The 22,081-nt window shown below is 43.2% G+C and overlaps 2 protein-coding genes and 1 long non-coding RNA gene across 6 annotated transcripts in view; 1 reads left to right on the top strand and 2 right to left on the bottom strand.

The window, feature by feature from the left end:
- The window catches only part of stx1a (syntaxin 1A (brain)), a 28,704-nt gene extending 9,998 nt beyond the window's left edge, over positions 1–18,706 (bottom strand). For all 4 annotated transcript variants that reach the window (XM_037268310.1, XM_037268312.1, XM_037268314.1 and 1 more), the window contains exons 1-3: positions 18,142–18,706; positions 13,013–13,090; positions 4,921–5,020 (exon numbers count right to left, since the gene is read on the bottom strand). In XM_037268310.1, the coding sequence (XP_037124205.1) occupies positions 4,921–5,020; positions 13,013–13,090; positions 18,142–18,171 (208 nt within the window). In that variant the 5' untranslated portion in view covers positions 18,172–18,706. The remainder of the gene's footprint in view (positions 1–4,920; positions 5,021–13,012; positions 13,091–18,141) is intronic.
- LOC119132821 lies at positions 18,519–19,250 on the top strand. The gene is made up of 2 exons (XR_005099944.1): positions 18,519–18,579; positions 18,700–19,250. It is a non-coding gene; the product is annotated as an uncharacterized LOC119132821 (long non-coding RNA).
- Positions 19,035–22,066, bottom strand: bud23 (BUD23 rRNA methyltransferase and ribosome maturation factor). The gene is made up of 12 exons (XM_037268315.1): positions 21,892–22,066; positions 21,727–21,764; positions 21,353–21,448; positions 21,201–21,283; positions 20,947–21,043; positions 20,753–20,849; positions 20,614–20,664; positions 20,439–20,524; positions 20,320–20,365; positions 20,139–20,200; positions 19,443–19,532; positions 19,035–19,363 (listed from the first exon to the last, which is right to left on the bottom strand). The coding sequence occupies exons 1-12, from the start codon at positions 21,934–21,936 to the stop codon at positions 19,309–19,311; spliced, it is 846 nt and encodes a 281-aa protein (XP_037124210.1). The 5' UTR covers positions 21,937–22,066; the 3' UTR covers positions 19,035–19,308.
- Between the last annotated feature and the right edge of the window lie 15 nt (positions 22,067–22,081).

The raw sequence follows: 22,081 nt of genomic DNA on the forward strand, positions 1-22,081 counted from the left end.
ATCGGAGCAGAGAAATCGATTGGATGGGAAAACCAGTTTGATGACCCAAAGGGAAATGATTACTGAACACTCAAACGCCATTAGAGACAATTTTACTGGTGTAAAATATCAAACATAATGAGCACAGTTCATGTGAGTGAACTTCTCGGCGCTTTCCGCCAAATAGGCTCTCAGCCTGCCTGAAGGAATCTCGATTTTTAGCAGCCATTACCTTGACTGGGACTGAGGTTATAAATAGCATACATCAACTCAAGCTGCAAAGGAATAATAATATCTTGCCAGTGAAAAATGTTCATTTTTCAAATGATCACTTTGACGACTTTCCTAGTAAACATAATGAGCTATTTTTAGAATACTACATGTTGTACTTCATATTTATCACTTAATTTTTAGTTATCTTAGGCAGCATTTCAAAAGGTATTGATCAATTCAAAGTTGTTTTCGGGTCTTTATTTCCTCATACACAAACTTTCCCGTCTTCTACAATGGCCAAATGAAATCCAGTCTCACCTGGTTGGCAGCATATCAACTTTAATATTAAAAATTCAATCTAATACATTCCGATGCTTTTTAATCTCTGTCGGATCTCGCCAGACCGAGCAGAATTTTGTCGTGTTTGTGTCGGATCTAATTATATTCAGTTCCCTCGCATGCAGGTGGATCTGCGTGAAACCTGACCTTCCGCTAGCTATTAAGACGCTAGCTCGCTGCTTTCACAGACAAAATGTTCAGGCTTTGACCGAGAGTGCTCTGTTTACTCTATTAAAATCTTAATAGAAGGCGCAGGCTGCTATCACTTTGCCATTTCAGCACTTATAATCTCTCCTGCAGCAATTTATACACCCACAACTCACTTCAAAATAGCCATCACATTATTATTATTATTAGCTGTATTGACAAAATGCTAATTGGTGCGCCTGGCGAAAAGAAAAGAAAACTGTTGAAAGCTTCTCACGGTAGAAGCCAACTGGAAAAAGTAACACTGTGCCTGTACAGTTAAAAAATCCTTTACGGCGGCAACAGGATCAATTATTCAGCGCCGCTTCTTAATTCAGCGCAAGTCGTGCGCTCCATTTGCTTTATTTCCGCTCACTACACAATCAAGAAACATTTCATAAACCAACAGTACAAGGTCAACATTTCCAAGAGTCAATTATTTTTTAAACCACTAGTTTTGAGTCCTCAGGGGAAATTGATGCTACAAAAGGCGGCTACATAATTTAGCATGACGTGTCACTGTTAATTTAAAATCCTCCTGCTGTGCGTCACTTAACAAGTTGCCTGATGGAAGGCCGTTTTTAAGCGGCAGCAGAAACGATTGAGGGCCGCAAAAGTGTTAATGACTCAGCGTGTTCTCACTTCCATTTACAAGTCAGTGAGTTTGCGTGTCCTCCGCATGACCGCTTGAGGGGTAGTACTGCTTGTTGAACGTTTAGTTGTTGATTAGTTTCTTGAGCAAAAAACTTTCGTAAGACACAGATTGAGGATTTACTTTTTTTTTTTTGCCGGCTCTACTATTTTTATGCAATATAGGAAAATATTTCGACCAAAACGGGAAGGAGGAGGATGCTACACGTCATCAATGAAAGGACATTTATTGCAGTTTGTGTGTTTAGTTAGCTTAGTTAGCTTCTTAAGCAGAAATGATTTTTTTATAGAGTGAGGCTTAATCATTTTTTAAAATCGCTTACATCAGGGATGGGCAACTGGTATGCGGCAATAACACCCTAAGAGGTTAATTTGTAATATTCCTTCAATAAAGGTTGGTGAATATTAAATATACTTTCTTCACAAATCCACCACACAATCGCCACTTTGTTTCTGTGGAAGGTGTTGGGAGTGTTGGCATGCGGCCTTCAGGGGGTGGCAGTTGCTTTCAGCACCCCCAGCAAAAGACTGCAATTAAAATCGTGTATCTCCCGAGCTGTTGACTTGATGACTCAGGAGTGTTTAGAAAGTGGGGGCAGTTAAATAATCGTCATTGGGAAAACACACTGAAATGTTGCAGTGGTGGACCTAATTGTTATTTATTCGTACTTTATTTTGCTTACTTTACTTCATATATATATAAATGAACTACCACACTGCATACACTTAAGCATGAAAATAAAGGAAACAATAGAAGTCTAATTGTCCTCTTACATCACCCTGTGTGAAATCCCAAAGTGTGTGTTTATTTGTGGACTCATTTTCTGGAAGGCAGCACAAGAGACAATATAAAATAATGCAAGAGACTAAAAGTCCACATTTTCACATTTGAATGCAACACAAAAATGATTTGCATCGTAATTGCAATGGATTTTGAACAGCTGGAATCACAGACGGAGCTGTGGGGGGGCCGCAGGGGCACTGCCCCCTTCTGAAATATGCTTGGAAAAGGTGGCGGGCTAGATCATTGACTTTTGGGTATTTTAAAATTTTGGGGGTATTTTTTTCATATAAAGACTGTTTCACGGCATTTTTACTGTAGAATTTTGGGGTAGTCTCTATTTTTTGGGGGTTTATCCTTACTCCCCCCCAGCTTCATCAATGCCTGAAAGTAATTGACTTTTAATGTCAGTTAAGGCTAACTGCTAACACACAGCATGTTTTCCTTTTAACTTGATAAAAATTCAAAGCCTCCTCAGGCTTTTTCCTACACAGGCACGTCTGTCTTTTATTAAACTTCTCAACTCTCCCGGGGGAGTGAGAAGGCCTCTGACCCTTCTCTGGCAAACCCAATCATCAATAACTTCTGACCTTTCGTGAGAGAATCCATCGCCTGTCACATCATCAGTCATGGTAATGAGAAAGAAAGGTGGACAAGGCCAATAATCCCCAATATCAAAACAGTATATGATGCAATTAAGTGGCTGGAAATGAGACTTGGGTCATGTAGCTAAAAATATAACAAGTTAGCTTCTGCCAAGAAATGACACAAGTCCTTGTGTGTGTGTGTGCACACGCATTTATTCAGTATATGCAAATGCATTGTAATTAGCATTTTAGTCATAGAACACTGTGGGGGGGGCAGTGACGGAGAGTGAAGGATGAGGTCCTGAGGTCATGACGCTGGACTCGCAGTCCTGGGGGGGCGGGGCAGGTAATTACCCATAAGAGAAACCGAAACGTTCAACACCCTATCATGCCAATTATTATATAGTCACTTGACATATGCAAATGAGATTCTTATGAGATTCGATTCAAGATCCGTTTAAAAATGTACGTCGAGGTAAAAATGTCATGATTATAAATCAGCACAATGTAACCCATTGATCATCCTCTGGAATTTCCGACAAATAGCGACTTGCATAAAACAACATCAACATTCACTCTTATGGACAATTTCCAGCAGCGGTGTCCAAAATACGAAACGGCATGCCGGTGGTATCGACGTTTAGTATCGGTGCACTTATTACGAATAGTGGAACTCCATACAAGAAGGTCAGAGCAAAGATTCAATTTGGTTTGAATCTTCTTATATACATTGACTCAATGGATCTATAAAAAGGTGATTTACCGCTCGAGTGAAAGCCTCCATGTCACGATCCCTCTTTCATGCCGTGGCATGTCTTCTAATAATGAAAAGGACTCTCTCTCTCCTGACTGCTAAGACACCTGGCATTTAGAGCTGGATACATGTCATACTTGCTCCTTTTCTGCCTCGCTGGCCTTCTGACAGGCTGATGAGTGGGAAATATTACACGTCAGGAAGTTATTGGTGAAACACAATGGTAAGTTACATTAGAGGCGGTAAAATGGCCAAAGCGATTCAGGGCCGGGCGGACTATTAAGTGGACAGTAACGAACGATCCTGACATCAGCTACTGATTGATGTGCATATAGCACACGTATGTACGCACACAACATTGATCGGTATCTTCGATGAGACACGGTGCAGCTCTGTATGTCGAGGCGCACACGGACTCGTTAAAGAGGTCTCGTCTGACTCACACCTGTACCTAGGAAGCGAATCGATGTTTCCTCAGGCAGGTAGGCGGTGAGGGATCAAGAAGAAGGAAGGTCAATGAGGTTTTTGGGGAGCAGCTCTTTTTTTTTTTTTTTCAATGGAGAGTCTGAATCTATAGCTTGGTGAGAATGAGAAAGTGTGAGAAAAGACGAATGAGGTCGCAAGAAGGGTGATTACGACTGATAATGAACATGTGGGTAGGAACAGGACGAGCTGTTCTCCTTGGAGGCTCAACAGGAGCATTTTTTGGACAAATTGTTTCCCATTTACAAAAACGTCCACAGACTTTTGTAAATGGTGGCCGCAAACCGCTTGGATAGCGCCCAACTTTCTAGAGACATTCTAAAGCCGGCATATCTTTGTTCATTTTGCCAGCGAGGATGCGTGACAGCACAGTTGAATGCTCTTCTGCAAAATGGCCATGAAAATATTGAACTAAATGAGAGTAGATTTCACACCGAATATATCAATTCTGATGATTATAATTATTACACTGCATATTTTTTATGGTGTTGTGTTTTGTCAAATAAATGATGTCTTGACAAAAAGAAGAACTTAAGGCGTGGGAAATGTAATCAGCTCAATGCAACATGGATAAGGCTTAAAATGATACGGCATTAGGTTAGGAGCTCCAGTCTCGGGAGAGTGAATCCCTCGCAGGGAAATTCAGTGGCAAGGAGGCGATGTCAGACAGATGATATGGGATGACAGCTGATGTCAAGCTAATGCTAGCGGCGGTCAAACGCAGGCTGGTGTTCGCCATCACTTTCTAGCCGCCATATCGTAAATAATCTCAATAATGGTCACAAGAAAATCAAATATACCCCAATCAATTAAATAATAATAATAATAATAATAATAATAAGCAAATTAGCTAGAAATATGGACAACCACGCCCTAATTAAAAAAAATACAAAAACAAAAATAACACACTGCTGTGGTAGACAAGTTCATGAAAAAATTCGTCTTACTCTCATCAGGGTTTGGTGACGCAAGGATGGCACTGTGTTTCCTCTTCACCTCCTCGACTTTCTCCGCCAGTGTCTCGATGAAACCTCGGATTTCCTCCACCTGTTGGAAAAGAGCGAACTGAAATTATACTCGATACACATCGAAGCATGAGGAGCTGTTAATTACGAAACTCAAGTTTGTCTGTATCATATTAGGCTTAGATGAAAATGTGTTGATGGAAAAAAAAAAGTGTGCCAGGAATTAATGGAACCTTCGTTTGTGTGCAAACTGCATTTGCATTTCAATCCACAGTTAATTTGTTGAAAGCCCAATTAGAGCATGCAAAAAAAAAAAAAAAAAATCAAATTGACAAATTCCAATTAAAAAAAACACTCACATAGTCTGGTTTATTTTGTTTTAATTGGGGAAAAATAAAAACGAAATATATCCTACTGATGAATTGTATGAGCGCCAATAAAAATGCAGCAGTTGAAATAAACTGGAAAAATATGCCTTGTCAAAATCGAATATGAAAAGGAAACATTTTGAGATCCCAACACAAAATTAGCGATGACAGAGTTAACTAAAATGCCATGTTGACTGCGGCACGCCGAACGCGCTGCCTTCCCTTTTTGACTCATCTCACAAAGAGCATCAGATGAACATTATCAGCGGGGTCAGTGGATTCATCCGCAGCTCGGGAAATTCACTCTGCATTTTTTATTCCATCACACAGCTGCTTGCATAAATCACCAGTGCAATTTGAGATTTGCTTCATTCGACCTGTCTACCCTGTTCTTTGCCAAATCACTTCCGTTGTGCATTCTTTTCTCATTTCTGCTTCTTGTGCTTGGGCAAATCCACGCCACTAGAAGTGAGCAGCACTTTTTGTCATTCAGTAGATGAGAGAATAAACCTGCTTGCACTACAGGGATTTTGTGCATGACTGCGAATTTTTCATTCTATTCTTCTTTGAATTGCCAATTTTCACTGACCACTTTTCCATTAACAACCAATTTGGAACCTGCCATTTTCTTAGAATACAGCTTATTCTCCTTGCAGCTAGTAGTGTCGGTGAAAGTACAAATTGGACTTGCAGCGGCGAACTCAGTGACCCGGTGGCAGACAGACTGCGTAACGTTGCCGCTGAGACGAGACCCAGTCTGACCCAACTAAAACCGGTTTCAATTCAGGAATGCCTGCCACGTCATGCATTAAGGTCAAATCATGACACGATTGGCTCGTTTAGGTCACGCGTATTTCAATTTTTGAAAGGGTCTCCTGTCTATGAGTCAAACGAGATGTGGTGAACTTTAGATCGTATCAAGCTAACGTTAGCTGTTTACCAAAAGGCTAAGGATGTTATCAGGCAGAATTGGTCTTCAAATGACAAAACCTGAGGTTGTAGTCTTGCTGTACTTTTTATAGCGGAAAGTCTGCACCCCTCGTGAGCTTGTCGAATTGGCTTCCAAATGATTGACAGGCTAATCCTCCAATCGTGACAGTGCTATTTGCGGATTGACAGGTGACTCACCAATCATGACAGCGCCATTCCCGGCGTGCGCTAGCTAACCGTAACTAAATAATGTAGCATTTTATTTTTGAAGTCAAAATATGAAACTGACAACAATCAAGTGTGTTGAGTCATTGTGTCTCAAGTTCAAGTCAAGTTAAGTCAAGAGTCTAAGACAAAATGACTCGTGTCACTGAGGCAGGCTCGATTTCCTAATGACAGCCAATTAGCAAAAGAAGTGACGCTAGTCCTGCTGCCCATCACAAAATGGAGGAGCAACTGGCCCAGGTACCAAATGCACGGCCCGACACCGCCGAATATGTCGTTATCCCTTGAATTAGATGCTGATTAGATTTTTTTCCCTCCCTCAAATAACATAATTGGCTAGGAAAGGCCACCGGGGAGAAAGCGGGCTGTACGCTCGCCTCGTTGACGCAAGCGTTTAATACGCAGCAAAGGGCGAGCGTTTGACGGGATGGTGATGTGAGCAAGCCAGGATAAAAGCACTCCAAGCTGTCTCACTTTCCCGACCACGTGTCGGTGAGTCACGGCGCGGCTCTCATAAGACAACAAGAGCGAATTTCATTAGTGTGGGTGCAAAACAACATCAGACGTGGACGCAAAGTGCACACACGCAGAAATGCAACAAACACAGCGATTCACTTTAGAGTTTTCCGTCTCTGCGTGCGTTTGCGCTTTTGAGACCCGCCGCCGCCGCCTCGTTTCCCGCGCCGTCGTCCAACCCCAGCTAATAAAGTCACAGGAGCTAGCAATCATTATTTTTTTTTGTTTTAGTACGCTTAGTAATGAGTGATTGGACGGCTCGGGGCGGCAGCGAGTCTTGCATCTGTTCTCTTCACACTTGCATCATCAGTTAAGCGCGCCGCTTGTAGCGAGAACAGAAGCCAAATCGATACTAGACGACGGCGCTTAAGTGCTAATCACAATATGACGAGAATATGCAAATGAGGCTTGGTAAATTCCGCTGTGCAACTCAGAGTCTTACATTTACTGTCTTGGCTTAAATTGATAATAATTTGTCAGTGAGAGAAATAAAATCAAGCACGAATAAAGGCCGTTAGCATGAGGTGTTACATGTTAGCATGTTAGCACTGTTGATGTGAACAGTGGATTGAGATCACCCCAAAAAAAAAAAAAAAAGAAATAGAAATGTTTCAAAGAGGCTTCGTAGGCGCACTGTAGGATATTGCCGCCTTCAGATGACGCCAGCGGCACGGTCAAAATCGTGGCGTCAACACCCCACATGCTTTCATCGCGGCCCGTGTCGGATGCCTCGTCTGCTACTGAATGATAGCGGGGAGCGGAAAGAATTAATTACAGCCAACATCTGCGGCCCCTGTCAGCTTTGCTACAAGTCACGGCGCCCAGGTCCAACTTGCCTTCCTCAAAGTGGCGAGGGGGAGGAGCAGCTTAATACAGTCAAAGCAAAATGCTAACAGTGTTGTACGTGGATGCTAACATGTAACACGAACCCCAATTAGGTGGATGTTGTGAAAAGGGTGTATCCAAGAAAAATGACATTGTTTATTAACACAAATAGCTGTCAAATGAAAAGATGGCTTAACGGAAAAAAAACATTCCGTATTACCGTAGCTGGGTCAGCGGTAATAAAGCTAGCACATGTAAAATGGATGCTAATGCTCGCGCGGAGGACGTTGTTCCAGGTGTGAGGTGAAGGACAGAGGGCTGCGGTAATCTGCTTTGGCCCTTCACTTAAAAAGCTTAATTAACACACACAGTCAGGGTGAGAAGCTTGATGACGCTCTCTCCGCCACCGTGACCTTCATCCCGTCTCCATCACTGCCTGCCGTTATTTCCTCTACCAAACGTTTCGCAGCGGCGCGCCAGGCCCTCGTTTTTCTACATCACCGTCATTATTAGAAAAAAAGTCTCCCGCTTGGAGGCAACCTGCCGTCTCACGTGAAGGCGGCTTTACATCGAAAGTGAAATTCCGGACAAATAGCGAGACGAATGTTTCATTTTCCGGCAGAAAAATGTGCAAAGGAAATGTGAGGGGACTAAATAATGGCACCAATCTCATTTTGATTGCAGCCTTCATCGCAGTTATTCCAAAGGGGGTTGGAAAAGGAAAGGCAGAATTTTGTTTCATTTTTAAACTCAAGTCGTGCTGTTGAGAGAGCGATGAATTGCCGATGTCTTCATGCACTCATCTTTGTTTGCGGCATTATTCATGTACTTCACTTTGTTATTTATACAGTGGTAGCTTGAGATACAATTGCAGAATTTCTTCTTTCACGATGCGTATTCAAATCATCTTTCTCCATTGAAAATAATACATATGCCATTAATCCGTTCCAGCCTTTCAAAACTAAATTAAAAAGCGATTTTTAAATGAGAAAATAGCATCAGGAGTGACACCCTTAAATAGAATTACATACTTGAGACTCAGCTCCTCTCTTGGCTTCTCAGTACGGCCGTAATATTAGTCATTCGTCGCAGAGGATAAAGAATATACACCTTCTGCCAAAGAGCTTGGAAAATTGTCTTTGTCAATAAGTGCTCAATACAGATGATAGAGCTGCTTTTGAGATGTGTGTTCTGGTGTGTTGTCTCTCTTGCTTGGCATGCATCACCCCTCCCACATACTGAATGCATGAGTTGGAAAAATAGCAATTTGGCGTTAAATGCTTCCACAGGCGGGCAGATTGCTTGCCTTGTTGTCCCCCCGTTCGTACGCTCACATGCTGTGTTTTGAGTCACACGCTGCAATGAAACACGTTTCAAGTCTGCTGCGTGCAACGCCGACATTGAAAATATGTTTTGTCCAAAGGCGATGTTCCTTTAGCGACGTGAAAGGGGACTGAATATTAGAAACACCTCTCACACAACAAACCACAACCCCAATGATAGATTTTCTGAAATGTCCAGCAAGGTGTGCTCGCATGTGAGCACTTGAAGCACAAAGGTCAGACCATGCCTCTGGTGACTCTGTTCACGTGACACACACACACACACGCGCACAGACACACATGTTTTTTTTTAATGGAGGCACCTGCAGATGATGGTGTATCTTTGAAAATAAGTATTAATGGTCTCATACGCTTTCATGCTTCCCAGCCAGGCACGGACCTTTGTAGCTGCCTTTGCAATGCTGATTTTATAACTTCAAAGTTAAACAACCATTATAGACACAATGCTCTTAAAGCAGAAGGTCGGTCCCCAACCAGTGGTCTGCGGCCTGGTACTGGTTCGTGGGCTGTTTTGTGGGCCGCACAGAGAAATAGAATTTTCCATTTTATTTATTTATTTATTTATTTATTTACTTTCGTAACGTAAATAATGTAGCGTCGCTAGCTTACTGCGCAACCAACACGGTGCATTCAGGGTACTTTCACACTGTTGGGAACTCGGCACTACATTTGTTTTTCTTCAATGATTGCATTTTACTAAGATTGTGAAAAGCAAATTCTCGACTAAATTTTAATCAAGTGCCTTCTTGAACGCATTTTTTTGGGTCCGTTGTACGGCAATATATGAAAAATAGTTACAATTATGATTGTTTAATTTCTTACTGGATGCGTGTGCGGGACTTCCAGAGGCCCAACTTATTCTTTATAAGCAATTCAATTCGATTTCAGTTCCCCTCATAGGCTACAGAAAGATGACAGAGTGTACCGTTTTTTTCCGTGTATAATGCGCCCCCATGTATAATACGCACCCTAAAAATGGCATGTTGATGCTGGAAAAAAGCCTGTACCCATGTATAATACGCACCCAATTTTTTTTTTTTTTTTTTTTTGAAGTCCCAATGATCGTCACACACGCAGGGAGGCAATGGGTCCCATTTTTATAGTCTTTGGTATGGTCTTAACTAGGCTGGATGTATTTTTTTTTGTTGGCGTTGATTTCTCCGACTGCCCATAAAGGCACCACCGCGATCAGATGAAAAGAGAGGAAAGTGACGTGCGGACATGTGAAAAAGGCGGCTCTGTATGGGAGAGACGTTGAAGAGGAATAAAAACACCCTTGGAAACCAAAACTTGCCCCTCGTCGTGACTCGGAGCCGCAACAAATGTTTCGGATTTGTGTAGGGTACATTGTGACAGCAAACGAGCAGGTGATCGAGCAAGCGTCTGATACGAGAGCATTGCGTTCGTATGGAGCGTGTTTGAAGTGAACAGCAGAGACGAAAGGAACAAGGCAAAGTGTTGTCAAATAAAATATTACCTGTAATACGCATTTTGTTATTTGCTGATTGTATTAAACTATCACATTCATTGTCAGTCAAGAAGAGAAGAGGACTATTATCCCTTCTTTGACGAAATGACCAGAGCACAGTACAAACACACTATTGTTCTTGTAACGCGTTTTGTATTTAAGTCCTGTCTGCCCCTCGCTCACCGTCGGATCATTGCATGTGTTACTGTCATGATGTCTGTTTGGTTTCTGTTCCTGTCTTTGGTAATGTCACCCTGTCTTTTTGTTCCACGTCTTTGTCGGTCAGTCCTGTTGTTGGTTTTGTTGTACCATGATTTCCTTAAAAAAACAAAACAATTTTTTAAATTTGTACCCATGTATAATGCGCACCCCAGATTTTAGGACAATAAATTAGTTAAATTTTGCGTATTATACACGGAAAAAAACGGTACTAATAACGCAGTAAAAGCTTCTCAAGCTGTCTTGTTTGGGTTGAATTTGCGCCGCAAGATGGCGCGCAATGAAATCATCCAGCATGCCACTGATGAGTCGCGGCAGGTCTTCATGCCTCTCCGGGGAGGCGACGCGAGCTCGGAACCGGAATGAGCCGCTTCCCTAACCGGCATTACGACGTTCGATTCATGTTCATGACACACATGCAGGAGGTGTACAAGAAAAAACACTCGCAGATGCCAACGTACTTTACATGCAGTTGGGCCTGATTGCCAATCAATAATCATTTAGAACTCAAATCCAAAAAGCCACCGCCAACAAGGGAAATAACAATAAATCATAACAAGTGTCGTTGTGAAAGGAAAAGAAAAAAGGCACAAGAATGATGAGGGGCGTGCAGGCTATTTGCAGAGACGTTGCTACCGTGAAAGCGCCAAAGTCAAATATTCCTCACAGCATGGAAGAGTCTGGTTGACACAATAAGCAAAACAATTTGCCACTGTAATTTATTTCACTTGATTTGTATTATTTATTGTACTGCCTGTAAAAAGGTGCGATGTGTATTTTGTAAAAATGTGAAGCCATTCTCTGTGAAACGTGCTAGACTCTGTTCGACCACTAGGGGGCACTATGTAAAATAAATACTGAATCGCTTCTAGTGGAGATACACAATTGGCAAAGTTAAATATTTATATGACTTTAAAAAATAAAGTGAGTCAAAAATAACTACAAGACTTGAGAATAACAAGTTCTAAAATGAAGTGTGACAGGACAACTGATACACGTGATATGTTTGGCGCCACAGGGCTCGAAACAGCGTGCTTGCCAGATGGCTCCAGGGGGAAGGGGGGGGGTAATTTGCATAGTTCGCAGGTGGATAAAAATGTTATATTACCTTAAAGCAGTGGTTCCCAAAGTGGGCGGTACCGCCCCCCTGGGGGCGGTGGAAAGATCTGGGGGGGCGGTGAGGAAGAAAGGGGCGGTAGGGGGGCGGTAGGGGGGCGGCAGTCGATTTGTACACAACACGCCGCTCTGGCCCAGTCAGATCCGACAGCATAGACTACAAAAGCAAAAGCTCAGGTTTGTAATTTCAAGCTTGTAATGTTCAGAATTTTATCTTATAATAAAAACCGCATTCTGGCGGTCAACATCATCTTGAGTTCAAGTCAACATGAAATTGGGGACTCGCCAGAACGCGCCGTGTTGTGTTGTGTTGAGCTGGTTAGGGCAGTGGTCCCCAACCACCGGGCCGCGGACCGGTACCGGTCCGTGGGTCACTTGGTACCGGGCCGCCAAGTCGCACAGAATTTTTTTTTTTTATCGACGATCAATTAATTCAGGTCAAGACACTCGTCCCGGTCACGTGACATGTTTCCCCAGTCGAGCCCGCAAAGCTAATATGTGGCGACAGGCTAACTAACCAGGCAGTGAAGCATTCAAAACTGCTTCAACACATGGAGACCAAGCATCCTGCAATAAAAGACAAACCTTAAATCACTTCGGGTGTCATTGTCTCCGATTACGTCTAGATGGGACCGGCTCGTTTCTGAGAAACAAACTCAGTGCTCCCACTAATTCAACGTAATGGTAATGATATTATAAATGTATTATTTATTTATTTATATAAATGTATTATTTATTTATATAAATGCCGGTCCTTGGGGGGGGGGGGGGGCGCTAGGAATTCACTGGGGAGCCAAAGGGGGCGCCAGCCTGCAAAAGTTTGGGAACCACTGCCTTAAAGTATCACCACACAGCTGCTATGGAAGGCTGGTGAAGTAGTATCGGTGTGTAGTATCGGAATCATCAGTGCAATACACAGAAAACATTCAGAAAATATTGTCGTGATTGCAAAAGATGCCCAAATCCAAGTTTACTATTGGAGGATCAACATAGTTTATGAAAGTTACGATTAAAATGAAAGAACACAAAAGACAAAACTGTATCAAGGGGAAATCAAAATTCACCTGCTCAAAGAATTCATCCATAAATCCTTTGTCCATCCCCACGGCCACTTCATCCTCCTCTTCCGTCGTCTCCTTCCCCTGAAAACCACAACAAATTGAAATTTATTTAACTTGAATTAAATTGCAATTTACAAGTAAAGCAACTAATCCATTCATTGATTTTTCTCATTAATCCTAGACAGGAGTAGTGAGCATTCAGATTCCGAGCGCATCTGGAGCCCATCCATCCATTTTTATTAGCGTTAATTGAGTCTTCATTAAACTCAACATGCGTCTTTTTGAAATATGGGACGAGTCAATTCATATAACAAAATTCAAGTGGAAAATATTATGTAATCATAGGAAACTGTCACATCAGTTGAAAACATATTTGGCCCTTTAAAAAAAAAAAAAAAAAAACTAGCTCCAATAAATATTTATGAACCATGCATGTCATTTCTTTCAGTATGTCCATTAAGTACTTCATTTAAATGCAAGCAAGAATTAGAGTCATAGCATTCGCCGCTCTCCCCAGTAAATGAAAACAAAAGTCTAATACATTTGATGCACCGCAAATTTGCTTCCAAATTTGATCAATAAATAAATAATCTATACATGTTGAGACTAGCATGCTGCATTTAAAAGAAGTAAAAGGAACCACTTTAATTGGCCATGACTAACGTCTGCTGTGATCACTCCCACGTCGGCGCAGCCCACCCACTGGCACACAAACAGAACCCTGGAAAAATGTTGATTTTCAAAAAACGTCCATATGTCTTATTTTGGAACCGAGACAACTTGCTTTAGAAGCAGAAGAGAAAATGCAAGGTGGGACTGAACAGACGTTCCCACGAGGAAGGCACCAGCAGTTGTGTGTTCTTCCTCCACACCGAGAGAAAAGACACCTTTGCTCTGCCTCTGCTTTGAGTGGTGAGGAGGAGGAGGAGGAGAAGAGCAAGCAGGGACCCCCCGAAAAACCCTCACCAACAACCCCCCCGAGCCTCCTCATCAACTCCAGCGCTCCTGCTGAGCCTCAAAGAAGCTGGAGGAGGACATCAGCTCTGCACTCTTGACTCCGCCTCGGGGATTTGGCTTTAGTGACCACACGCTTGCTACATGCTCCGAGCTAAACTTGCGCAAGGTCACCGACACACGGCGCGACATGTTCACGGGCGGTCGATGAGGCCTGCGTGATCGCAATAACTTTTTCCCGAGGCAGGTGAATGGATGGGCAGATGTTTTTGTATGCGCAGGGCCAAACAGATATTTTCTCATCCTCCTTTTGCACGTTCAAGTTCGAGCCAGAGCGAAACGACGTCTCCTGCATTAGACATGACTCAAATCTATGTCAGCCGCGCTGAGAGCGCAGGCAGATTTACGATCATAAGGCAAAAGCAACATTCATTATGTATGTTTGCTCATGAAAGTCTCATAATGAATTGTTTCCCGAGGAAGGCAAAATAAAAGAATACATTATTAGTAAAGCATGCTCGCAGTGGAAGCACTGATACTTGTGCAAGTTGCAATTCCACAACGACTCGTCTTTTGAAAACCATTGTTTCTCAAGAAAGAAGAGAGCAAATCTGACAAGTCAAATAAGATGCGAGACAAGGCCTGCCTGCAGCGAGGAGGCAACAAGCAAGATGAGGAAGAATCATGTGGGTGGCACAAGAGATGAAGCACAGCAACACCAAGCCAGTGTGTGTGTGCGTGTATGTCTCCTCTCCCTGACAATCGCCCTCAACGTCCTCCCGTCCTAATCATCTTTTCGCTCCAGATTTGTTCTCCTCTGAAGAAGCATTATAGCAGCAGTCCCACACAGCCACCTTCTCCTTTTTTTTTTTTGCTGCTCCTCACCACCATCTAAAAAATCCCTCACTCCTTAGAAATGTTATAACGTTCCTCATCAGCGGTTGGAGCACAATTGTAAAGTATATGCCAACATCCCACGAAGACGTCTCAAGGTTGTGGCGAGTCCCTGTGAAGATCCAATTTCATTGTCCTTGCCCCTCTCACATCTCATCCTGACCTTCAACGGCCTCATCAGCAAAGTAGCAGAGAATAAAAAGGAGCATGAATACAATCTGCAGCCGATGTAAGGTTAGATTATGACTTAGAAAACGACTGGCGGTCTCAAAGAAAATCAATTCGGGGCGCAGACTCAAAATATCAACATCAGCTGCCAATTCTCGCTCAGATAACTCCATCCTCCCACCGCGGAGAGCTAGCCTGTCATCGGAGCGCACGGTTATTCTCATTTCGGCTCGTTAAAGCGCAATTAGCCGACGGGTATGGATATTAAAACAATTAGGGTGGTGTTCGTCTGAGGCGAAGGAGGCCGCTGCTGATAAATTCTTAGTTTGCAAGTCACGCTTTGGATCTTATTCGTGTCATTTTAGGAAATCTCTTCATCAGCAGTAAAAAGTCGTCAACCCGAGTCAAGTGCGAGCTATAATCGCAAAGAAACAGACGCGACACAGCCACTTGAAGAAAACACGTTCACGAGCGCGCCTTTTTTCACACCTCGGCTAAGTCAGGTGTGTCGTGCCCGAGGCTCAGCGGACCGTGCGCTCGCTGAGCAGTCAGTAAATACGAGCTATCTGTGCAAATGTCATTTGCAAATGCAGACCTTTGGGTGGGCTGCCGCGTCGCTCTCATTTCACGTTATTTCATGGCTCATTGATGTAATTATATGCAACCTATCGCGGTTGATGAATAATGGATTGAAGGTTTAAGGAGATAATATAAGATAGGGATCCCCCCCCCCATTGTTGAGGCTTTCTAGTTAACTACTTGCTGGTGTTGCTCAATGGCCTGGTCTTACCATGGCAACCCAATTGGGGTTACAGGAGGTCAGATATTTTCGTCATTTAAGTTTAAATGGCAACACTCGCGATGTAACTCCACAGGTAGCTTAGCGATAGTTGCTACAACACAATGTGGATGGGTTTAAAATGGGACCAAAAGCGAAAAAAAAAACATTCTGGGGTCTAACATTGGTCTTGGGATCCTTATGGCTAACGTAATTAAAAAAGAAAAACTTTCTGCGGGTCGTCATGTCAGTGTACGCATCGATGGAAATTTTCAGGTAGCTAGTTTAAGACTCCTATTGAAAATATAGATCTAGTTTCCAAAAATACACGTTTGTTTGGGTAAGGCCAAAGCCACACACAGACAGGTTCAAGAGTATGCGCGTCACGTCCACGCTATTAGTTAATGTGTCACTCCGACTCCAAACAAGCTGTGACAGTGAGTATACAAGACGAGCTGCCTGAGCTAACAGTGACAACAAGGCCGCACACAGCAGGCAGGAAACAAAAAGTCCACTCGACAGCCTTCCGATAAATCACCTACTGCTAGAAAAAAAACGCGCAATAACGGAGGAAGTCTTCAAGCCTTGAGGAAAATGTGCAGGAGAAATGATTTGTGGCGTAAATATAAACGGGAAAATAATTCGATATTTTTAAAAGTGATAACCGCATGACTGAGGGCATCTGTCACTGAACCACCGACGGGCCAAGCGGGAACGAATCCAGCATCGTGGACTCGGTGAACGAGACTGGCAGGTGTGTCGTAAAGTCCAGAAGGACGACGGTGGCAAAGAGGCCGCGTCCTCCGGCAAAAAAGCTAATTGTCCTGCCATAGTGGTATACCCGCATGGATTAGCAAATGAGGAAAACACCACCAAGCTGTCAGTAAGTTGTCTACTATAGGTGTAAAAAAAAAAAAAAATTCAACTTCAGCTTTGGACTCCAGCTGTGACAGTACAGTGTACAGTAGATCAGCAAAACCAAGGCTTGGGCTATTTTTGTCTCTCTCTGTGGTACTGTTAGTGCATCTTTTCAACAATGTGAAGAGGCAGCAATACACGCCTCTTTAAAGCAGACGCACGCACACACACAAGCAGGGTTGGCAGAGCAGCGTTGTCTCCCTGGAGGCCAATTCATAGCAAAGATCCTCTGAAAACTGCACAGCCGTAAATTGGTTCCCTCTCCCTTGCCAGCGTAACTGCCAATTACGCAGATCTGACAATGGCCACTTTACCACACACATGAGCGCAAACATACGCGCACACGACTTCTATCAAACACAAAGATTCCAGTGAGTGGATGCTGGGAGTTATTATTTGTTATTATTATGATTATTATGTTTAGGCTAGAGCAAGCATGGTCATAGCGCAGCCGGTTTTTTAGAAGTTGAACACAGTCTATAGCGTCTTTCTAGGTTAAATTTTTTTTTTTTCGTCAATTTGATACAACTTCACAGGGACTTTTCAGGGGGTTTTCAATATATACAAATCAGACGTTTGGCCAATTCTTTTTCTTTTTAATCTTGAGTTGTGACGAAACGCATATGAAAATGGTCTCAACCCTGCAAAATACAAGCAATAAAACTGTAGCTTTTGAGGGAAACGACACATTTACAGTTCTGGCACGTTCATTCAGTCATAAAAATAACAAGAAAATCTTTTGCATCGCCATCTCGAACTGAGAAATCGTTCAACTTTGAAATGAACCGTATCGCCGGCCCACTGCCCCGCCCCTCCCTGTTTATCTCGACACTAATCGAATCGTCTTTTCTTGGAGAGATGCTCACTCTTGCTAATTACACCTTATTTGAATGGAAATTGGCTACATCGTGACGTTTTACTAAGGTAACGACTTCCTGTGTGCCTTTAAACGCCCTAAATTTCAATAGTATTGAATTTAAAAAAAACAAAAAAGAAAAACTCTTGGTCATACAGTATGTTGTAATTGCCTTCGAGAGGGCGCTAGTGAGGCTTAGCGAGGGCATTTAACAGGTGAAATGGGCGGCGTGGGACCAATTCTCCGGCGTAATTGCGCGGATCGATGAGACCGCGAACTAGCGCGCAGACGGAGTGATTAAATCATAGGTGGTACACTTTCACCGAGGGTGGAGCGAGAAACGGAAGTGCCATTTCAACTCTCGAGCGATGGCCCAAATGGTATCAAGCAAAGATAACCAAACAAGTGGAAATGTTGACAGTTGTGCGCCTGCTGCTCGTGTGGGGAATAAAAAGAGCGCAACTGTTGCACCGCAAGCGCACCTTCGTTGAGCTCTCGTTACTTTTTACGCGCGGTCAAACCCTTCTCAAACAAAAACGTTTCAAAACAACAGGAAAAACTTACATGTCGAAGTTCTTGCATGCGGTCCTTCATTGTGGATTTTTGGGACTGGTGGTGATGATGGAGCCGATGTGGACACGCCAACAAAAAGCTGGCTGATGGTGCGCGTCAAGCGGCTTCACGAGGAAGCGATGCTCTCCCCTTTTCCTCACAAACCCTCCCTTTCTTTTTTTTTGCCTCCACTCTCGCGGTTCCGATGACGGGCTGATTGGATCGACGCCGTTAACCCATTCCACGCTCGCCAACTTCCTCCTCAATGGCGTCTAAGCGACTGGGATTTGGGGAGAACCTGTTGCCTTGAAGTGGGAAAAATTCACGACGGAGAGGATAGGGAGGAAGAGACACAGAAGAGAGAGCGGGTGGGAGTGGGGGACTCTGGTGGGGTCTTGGAATTGGGTTCAGATTGAATATCGATCGAAGGCTCTATGAGATAACCCCCAGGTGGGTTTGTTTTGCATTGTTTGCCGGTGCACAGCGCCCCCTGTGAGGCCACTGCAGGCATAGCAACTCTTCATCCAATCATTTCTTCATCCATTTCGTAATTTGTACACCGGGTTGCAGGCGAGTTGGAGTCTTTCCTAGCTGGGCGAGACAAGTGGGGAGGACACCCTGGACGGGTTGCCAGCCAGTCACAGAGCACAAAGACGCAACGAAGCACAGGTGTCAATGACGTGCTGATCGCGGGCGGGTCTGCCCTAAAAATAGCTCACCGGTGACGTATGTGATTGAAAAAAACGCTCCACTTAACAAGTAAACTTGATCAAACCTACTTTCTTATTGTTGCTCCTTATCTTTTTAAATCACAATTGAATTAGTGTAAATTTGATCAATAATGCTCAAAGGTCAGCGTTGTTGCACCAATCGTAGGATGACAAAAATAAAGGTTGAGTTTCATCATCAGTATGTCTTTTCTTTATTCTTAACATATACTTTGAGTCACAAAATTAGGAACACCTCTGCAATCTGTGCTTTCAGCTTGATAGTCTGATGGATTTCTTGTTTAAATAGCAGAATTGCTCATGCATAGCTTACTGTTTGTTCTGTCTCTTGTTTGCCTTTCCTAGGCCACATATTAAAAATGAATGACCAAAAGTATTGCGTCCAATATAAAAGACTGTAGATGTGACTGCATGTGTGTGTGTTAGTGAAGGCCCAGTTGTACAATCGCAGCTAGAAATGAGGTCTCCTCTGACGTCCTGTGTATTTGGTGTCAGCCCGCACCTCCCTGTAGGACGACATCACACGCGTGAGCCGAGCGACACCGATTGTAAAATAACGAATACACACGGGACGAGAAGCCGTACCGTCCTTGTCTGCGTCTCCTCTCCTTTTTTTCCAGAATCCAATCTCGGCTCTTCTTTGCCGATTTCCCCTTCATGTTTTTGAAACGGCATCTTTGCATGGAGAGAGTGACGTGATTACTTGATTGTTTTGTGTGATTTACTATCCTGTGTAAGAGGCAGGAAAACCCGCCTGACGGTTTCGCGTCAGCCAGGACGACAACCTTTTTATTTTTTCTAGGCCCCGCTGGCGTCACAAGTTCAGGTACGATTGAACCTGACCCGCATCCAAGGCCCACACCCGATGCTCCACCTTTGTGGTGACCTTTTATAGATCAACATGAAGTCATATGTGCTTTAAGTGTTTTCCATGTTATTGTACTCTATTCATCTCGCCAGTCCAGCGACGGACTCGCCGGACTGGATGTTAAAGCAAACCATCAGACAGGCTCATATTTCAACACGCACACATACGCACACCATGAGCTCATTATCCGCTCAATTGCATTTACACAGGATTGCGCTATGAAAGGAAAAAAAAAAAGAGAGACAAATTAAACAATCTTCCAGCGGTGCACATTTGGCCTGAGGCGACTTCTTAACATCATAAAAAGCGATAAGACGATTGGAGCCTTTCAGAGTTTCATCAAACAGACACACTAACATGATTATCATAAGCAGGTTATTGCAGACATGTAAACAACACTTGCATCTTTTTACCTTTGTCCTGAATACTGGATCTGGTTGGGGATGTTCTTGTCGGAGGTTTCGGAGCCCAAACCCTGAAATTTATAAAGTAGTCCTGTTATACACATCATGTTTTATTATAGGGCTGGGCGATAAGGACCTAAATACATGTCAGATTTTTTTTTTTAAGTGACTTCATTGTTAAGCAACTTACCTTGGGCAGGACACCCGTCACGCCGGCAAACAGACACAAGAAGAACCTGGAGAGAAGCACATTGAGCAAATATGGCAAATACTATGAGGGGGGTCACTAGTAGGAAGTCATTCACTGACTTCTTGGCCTTGGTGCTGTTGGGGTAGTCCACCACCATGCCACCGCTGAAGCCCGCCCTCATGGCCTGCGACGTGATCAGTTCCAACTGCCGGGAGGGCAAAAAAGAAAAAAGAAGTGAGGAGGATGAGTGGCAGGAATAAACTTCCCAAATGGACATTTTGCACTCCTGTTTACCTGCTCTGAGTTCTCAGGATAGATTTGAAAAACGGCACGGGCGCCTCTTGACTGAAAGGTGGAGAACAAGTCAGGTCCTGATAACATCTTATTACGTAATTGAAGTAATATCCATTTTTTTAACAAATATAAAACTTACCAAAGACGAATAGAGAGTACTAAAGAAAGAGTAGAGTCTCTTGGGAGGACTGTGTGTACGCTTGTCTGCGTTGCAGAGCCACTGAAGAGCTGAAATACTGACAGAGGGCAAAAACAACAACAAGGTTTAATAGTTAAGTCAAATATTCCTTTTTCATCCGAAGAAAATGACAGGACGTTTGCTACATTTGGTACCTAACGCAGCCGTCAAAGGTCCCCGCCCGGAAAGGCATCCCTTGGCCCATGTCTCCCAGTAGAAGATCTCCTTCCACCTCTCTGTCCAGTGCCACATCTAACACATTTGCATTCATGAGCAGATGCTCACAACTTCTCAGTAAGTGACTTTTTTTTTCTAGGTGGGGGATAAAGAATCTAATCCCATAAATATTATTATATTGTCTGCATGCCACAATCACCCCATGGAGCAGACAAATAATGCTTAAACTAACCCAGCATTGCTGTGCTGATGTCAACTCCCACCCAGTAGTGTCCTTCCTCTGTCAGATAGTCACCACTGAGTCCTGAACCACACCTAATGCAAAAAATAGAGAAAAGCCTTGAATGATCTGCAGCTCAAACACAAACAGTTTCATTGGCTCACCCCACATCCAGCAGGAAGCTTGGCTGGTCCTCTGGAAGGTTCAACAGTTCCACGGCTCTCTCCGACATCTGAGTCTGAATCTCGATCATACGAGAGCTGACAAACAGCAAAATACCAGATATCTTGTTGAACACCCTCTCACCAGACTTTTGACAAATAGAAAGCCTTTCTTAGAGAAACCAATGAAATATTTAGATATTTAAATTTAAAAACATAACGCTACTTGTTAATAAGCATTCATGTTGTACGTACAGTACATATTGCCATAAATCAAGAACAAATATTTCAAATGAGTATACATTCAAATTTCGTCAGCAAAAAAACAACAATAATAACATTAACTAGATGTGATGTTATGAAGGATTTAGACTTACTTCTGAGAGTATTTCCTGGCCTCCTCCGCATTGTAAAACTGTCGTGAAAAATACACAGTGATAAAAGTTCAAACAACTAACTTGAAAACAAGCTAGCATAGCGTATAGTTTACATTTAGACCAGCTACGAAAGATGCTGTAAAAACATTTCAAACAAGCACTGACCACATCTGGAGGAGCCCTGTGCTCCGGTCGTCGACAGGAGCTCATGTTATTCCTTAGTATCTGAAGACAACACAGTTGAATACAGTTTACTCCTCAAAAACAACGTAAATGTACGACACATGTGGAAACCTGGTAGAATAGACAGCGGAGGTCTTTTTCGGCATTAAACAAGGTGAGATAATAGGGACAG

Source organism: Syngnathus acus, chromosome 13 (genome assembly GCF_901709675.1).
Source record: "Syngnathus acus chromosome 13, fSynAcu1.2, whole genome shotgun sequence".
In the NCBI taxonomy this organism is placed as follows: domain Eukaryota; kingdom Metazoa; phylum Chordata; class Actinopteri; order Syngnathiformes; family Syngnathidae; genus Syngnathus; species Syngnathus acus.

Coding starts and splice junctions, on each gene's coding strand:
- bud23 (XM_037268315.1), bottom strand. CDS start 21,936: ATGAGCTCCTGTCGACGACCGGAGCACAGGGCTCCTCCAGATGTG. Junction 21,284..21,352: donor AGCTTCCTGCTGGATGTGGG/GTGAGCCAATGA, acceptor TTTTTGCATTAG/GTGTGGTTCAGGACTCAGTG. Junction 20,201..20,319: donor TGACGGGTGTCCTGCCCAAG/GTAAGTTGCTTA, acceptor TATAAATTTCAG/GGTTTGGGCTCCGAAACCTC.